Source organism: Gavialis gangeticus, unplaced genomic scaffold, assembly GCF_001723915.1.
Source record: "Gavialis gangeticus isolate Ggan-Ray unplaced genomic scaffold, GavGan_comp1, whole genome shotgun sequence".
NCBI lineage: Eukaryota > Metazoa > Chordata > Crocodylia > Gavialidae > Gavialis > Gavialis gangeticus.
The window spans coordinates 57647295-57652677 of record NW_017729034.1 but is presented as its reverse complement, the minus strand read 5'-3'; the positions used below and the strand labels follow the sequence as shown (position 1 = coordinate 57652677).

General features: G+C 47.5%; 1 protein-coding gene across 1 annotated transcript in view; it reads right to left on the bottom strand.

The window, feature by feature from the left end:
- The window catches only part of COG2 (component of oligomeric golgi complex 2), a 58702-nt gene extending 53913 nt beyond the window's left edge, over positions 1-4789 (bottom strand). The window contains exon 1 of the mRNA XM_019527232.1: positions 4664-4789. Within this exon, the coding sequence (XP_019382777.1) occupies positions 4664-4735 (72 nt within the window). The 5' untranslated portion in view covers positions 4736-4789. The remainder of the gene's footprint in view (positions 1-4663) is intronic.
- Between the last annotated feature and the right edge of the window lie 594 nt (positions 4790-5383).

The following is a 5383-nucleotide window of genomic DNA, read 5'->3' as shown; positions in this document are numbered from 1 at the left end:
GCTCGCCAGCTCCTTGAGTACCCTGGGGTGTAGATTGTCGGGGCCAGCTGACTTGAAGGTATCCAGCCTGTCTAGGTGTTCCTTCACAAGGTCAGCATTAATGGAGGGCAGGGGATCTCCCTCACCTAGACCTCCCTCTCCCGTGGTGGGCATGGGCGCTCCGTGGGACTGAAGAAAGACCAATGCAAAGTACCCATTTAATAGGTTGGCTTTTTCCTGTTGTCAGTTGTCCCATCTGGTTCAGCAGGGGTCCAATGTTGCCCTTGCTTTTCCTCTGGCTCCCCACATATCTGAAAAAGGACTTTTTATTGTCCTTGATGCTCGATCAAGTACTTAGTTTTATATCTCATCCAGAAGAAAGCCGTCCCAACAGAAGAATGCTTCCTAGTACCATAGTGGAACATTTGTTCAGAACTGACCCTAAGGCAAGAGATAGTTGTTTCTTGCATTTCCTTTGGAGATCTGCCAAGGCACTGTAACCAGAATCAACCTGGCTTTATGTAGGTCATCTTATGAAAAATGGCAAATCAAAGTTCTGGTATGAAGATACAAAAAAAAAAAAATCAAGGATCTCTCAGTGGTTTAAATCTCATTTAAAAAGCACTTGATTAGTCATTTAACGCAATCTGTGAAATACACACAGCTGAAACTAGTTTTAAAAAAATAAACACACCAAAATCAAGCTCAATTTATTTAATCCCACCCCCCAATAAAAAAGAAAACACCTGTGTATACTACCCTTGGAGCTTGCCATATTATCCACAAGAACAATTATGAAAATATCTAAGAGGCTAAATCCACAAAGTGAGAGAGAGGTGCCCAGATAGGCACCTGGCTGGGGTCTTATGACCCCTGCCACTCCCAGTGAGTGCTCCTTCCTGCCCATGGTGGGGGGTCAGACTAGATGATCTGTCTAGGTCCCTTACGACTCACTGATTCTATGATTCTATGAGATAGAAGCCTATATATTCTGAAGATGATTCAACTCATCAAGGCAAAAGATATCTGAACTTACATTCATTTTCACACTGCATTCCCATTATCCAAATAACATTTACTGAATAAATAGGAACAACAAAACTGTCAAAGCATTGATTCTTTAGAGTGATTACCTCCCAACTTTACCACCAGAAAAGCAATCAGTTGGGACTCTGAAGTCAGAGCATCCACAAATAAGTGGGATTAAAGGATGAGATTTTTTACCTAACACGTAGCAAAACCTAAATTCAGCTGACAGGTTGGTTATATACCTGCAAAAACCACTACTAGAAACAGAGAGCTCCCATGCCCAACCTAAAGTTTACAAGACTGATACTGCACCCTCAGATTATCCTTTTCAGACACACTATCAGGCCATTAAACACAAACAGTTCTGTGTAACTGCGATCCCAGCTACTATATTTGCAATTTAAAGTATTATGAAATTTACATGAATAGCATACAACTTTGTAGCACACTATAAAACAGTTATTCAAAGGGAAAAAGTTTACAATGTATTTTAATTAAATTTGAAATTAAATGTTCAATAAGTCTTACTAGAAAATGTAACATTAATTACTATCTGGAGTTTTTCTCAACTAACTTTCTGCATTATATCACTTGTATTTCCATTCACTTTTCCCTATTTTCATGATTTTTGTATAAAGGAACACTGGATTTTATACACATGTACAGCACCTTGATATGGTGGCAGCTATCCTGTGAGCTAAGTTGATTTACTAACACAACTAACTTAACTAACACTGCATTTAAGTCAATTCTGCTCCACATAGATGTGTACGCTCTGACAATGAAGTCAACTTAACTTTTTTAAAGTTGACTTGCCTGTCAGAAAGTTAGTACATGTGTAGGCACCCCCTGAAAGGATCTCAAAACACTCCAAGGCGCTCCAGCACTATGGCTGACAATCACTGCCCTAGACAATGGTGACAGGCCCAAATTGAAAAATAGAATATATAAATAAAAATAAAGGCACTCATCTAATCTAAATATCCTCAATCTAAATAAAACCATGCCAAAAACATTTCTCAGAGCAAAAAAGAAAGAAAAAAAAAATTCAACATACATTTATCAAGAGGAGTGCTTTTCTGCCTGATGATTAGAGTGAATTATTTTCTGATTAAATAATTTTCTATGGAGAACACTGATTCCTCAAGAGCACAACATTTTGCAAATGTTACTTTTGACAAATCTCCCTAAAGACCACAGGTGGGTTTCTGACAAAGCACTGCCTGCTCACTTGCTCAACTCCTCAGCAGCAAGCACGGCTCCTGCGTCATCCTGCAATGCCAAAGGACTCAATTCAGTGGCACTTCTGGCCAGCCTGACAGCCCTGGGATCCCTAGCCATGACCCTACGGAAGCCCATCACAGGACTTCTAGGCTTGTGACTGAGGCAGCCAGCTTGGGAGCCATGAACCTTGGTCAAGTGAAGAAGATACACAGAGGCTGACCTTTCGAAGGACACGCACATTGTGACTTTCTACTAGCCCTAATGATGATAGTTGAAATAGGAACTTTACCACCTGCAATACTGAGCCATGACAAGGAGGCTTATTTTATTTTATGTTTTGCACAGGCAAAGCCATCATCAAGCACTTTTATACAAGTGCCAGAGGCTCAACTTACTAACTTTTTAAACTCAGCTTCCAGCAGCAGTAATATTTTTACCCAAATCTGATACAGAAACAGTTGAAGTCCCTACCCTCGGAAACTGAGTCTGCTACTACTGCTATGAACCTAACCCACCTGCAGTGGCAGTAAGGCCACTAGAAAATGTCCTATTAAAGTCCCAAGTTGGACACAAACTAACAAAGTATCAAATTCATCCATTCTCTCTTGTGACCATCTCATTTAAAAATTAACCATTTTTCTTTTACTACTTAATCTCAGTTCTTGCTGTAATATAGTTTTCTTGCTTTTTCAGTCTGCAGGCTACTTCATAAGAGAGCCTCAACCAGTGCCAGTCTCTGTATTGCTACTGCTTGAGGTTTTCAGAGAGTTATTGTAGCCATAACTGCCCAGGAAATGCCCAAGCATCAAGGATCTTTTGAGATACCCTTTCCAGAACCAACCATACAGTTGGGACAAGCTTTCAGGCATCAAGTGCCTTCCTCTCAGGTGTTTCTAAACTCATTTTTCAGATTGCCAGAAAATGCTTTACAGAGCAGCAGCAGCTGCCACAACCCACCAAACAGGAGGGAACTTACAAGGGCCTGTTCTGTGACACTGGCTCTAATGGCTACAGCATTCACCCTGTCTGGGACTAACAACGAACTCTGAATGGCTCAGAGTGGGTTCAGGTGGGCTACAGATTATTAAGGGTTTCCTAGATCTGTGTGATGCCCCATTTCTCTCCTCCCTCATCAATAAACCCTGTTATAGGGCAATACTGCTTGTGCATGGGGAAGTTCGCATGGGAACACCCAAGCAGAAATCATTTCCCCAGGTTTCCGGGTAGGAGTTTGAACCAAGGTAAGAGTTATGTAGCACCCCACCTCCTCAACTGAACTGGGTGCCCCCTGCTGCCTGGCAAGTGGCAGCACTAGCAACGCTATGAGGTAACAACCCATTTGGCACATGAACTATCACGGCTTCAGCGTTAGTGATGCCACAGGGGTTAGTGTGTCCTCTGAGCTACATGCAGTTCACTGGATGGGGGAAAGGTCAGGCTTGCCCTCCCAGTCAGGCCTCCACAAACCCCTTCTGTGCCCTGTAGCCAGAGGCAACTCTCCCTAGGCCGAGGCCTCCAGGAGCAAGTACATGTTTCATTACGTGGCATTTACAAAATACAAAAGGGCAAAAAGAAAGTAAACGAAGGTTTATGATGGGCTGCATCTCTCAATGCTACGACACAAAAGGGGCAGGTACTCAGTTTAAATGGAAGTTTCTTCTTCAGACACGGGGTGGCTCCAGCTGGGAACTTGCTGCCATCGGAAGCCACAGCTGCTGAAGGACTGCGCAGCCAGATCCCAAAAGTGCTTGGACCCATTCCCCTGGAGGAACAGGGCATCAATAGCTACTGAGCGCGGGAGTCGGGAACATGGCCTGGGTCTGGGAACTTTCCAGCCTGGAGGCTGCAAGCAAGAGATGAAGTAGGGAAAACCCTCCTTAGACCCGGGTCACTCTCCAATGCAGGCCTGCCCCGCTTTTAACAGAGGGGGCTACTGTGTGCGTAATGCCTGATTCTTGGGACAACTAGTAAAAAGAGCAGAGGAAGCATAACGGGTCACAGGTTCAGAGCAAGGGCACCAAGGGGTGCAGCAGGCCTATTTGTCCCCTTTTAATCAAGGAGTGCAGCAGAAGACGGGGCAAGATGTATCTATGGCCTGACCTGCTCACTAGCAGCTCATACTTCTGTTATGGCCTTGGGGCAAAGCTCTTGGGGTGGGGCAGTGCCAGAGGAGTTTGGGAGCAATCCCCCAGCCAGCCCCTGCCCTTCATACCCTTTCCCAGCCCCAAGGCACCACAGAGCACGCGTGCGCAATGCACCCTCACGGACCGCCTAACCAACACCCCCGACACACACCCACCAGCATTCGACGGCGCGCATGCGCACCACGTTCCCCCCCGGCGCACCCACCAGCGTTCGACGCGGCGCGCATATATGCACGCACACACGCCGCCAATCCCCAGGCGCTGCCCTGCCCCCTAGCCCCGGGCACCTTCATGAACTCGTCTTTGTCGAAGCAGAGGTTGTCCGGGCCGCGAGGCAGGTTCATCCTGCGCGGCTCCATCCCGGCTGCCGCCACCGGACGCACTCGCTCCCCTCCCCAACTGAGGCCGCGGCACTTCCGCCAGCGCGGCAACTGGGCGGTGCCTGGGCTCAGGGAGCGTCGCCGCTCGCCACAGCGGCCCCCGGCGGGCGCCGGCGGTACTGCAGGCGAGTGCTCAGCCGCCTGGGCATGGGGCTCCCCACAGTGGGGAGCGCAGCCCGGGGGCGAGGACTCAGCCTTCCCCCGCCCCCCAAAAGACCCCGTTGAAATAGGTTGAGAAGAGCAGATGGGGCAGGATCTTTCCACTGCCCTGGGGAGGGGTGCACCCCAGCTTGGCCCAGTGTGCCTGGCTGCTGCTGCAGCAGATGCTGGGGCAAGAGCCCCAGCACAGCAGGATGAAGCAGATAGAGGGGTTGGGAAATTGGGTGCAGGCGGTGAGGGGCATCGTCACCTGGAGCCAGCCCCCTTCACCAGAGATGATGAAGGACAATAAAAAGTCCTTTTTTAGATATGTGGGGAGCCAGAGGAAAAGCAAGGGCAACATTGGACCCCTGCTGAACCAGATGAGACAACTGACAACTGATGCCCAGGGAAAAGCCAACCTATTCAATGGGTACTTTGTGTTGGTCTTTCATCAGTCCCATGGAACGCCCATGCCCACTACGGGAC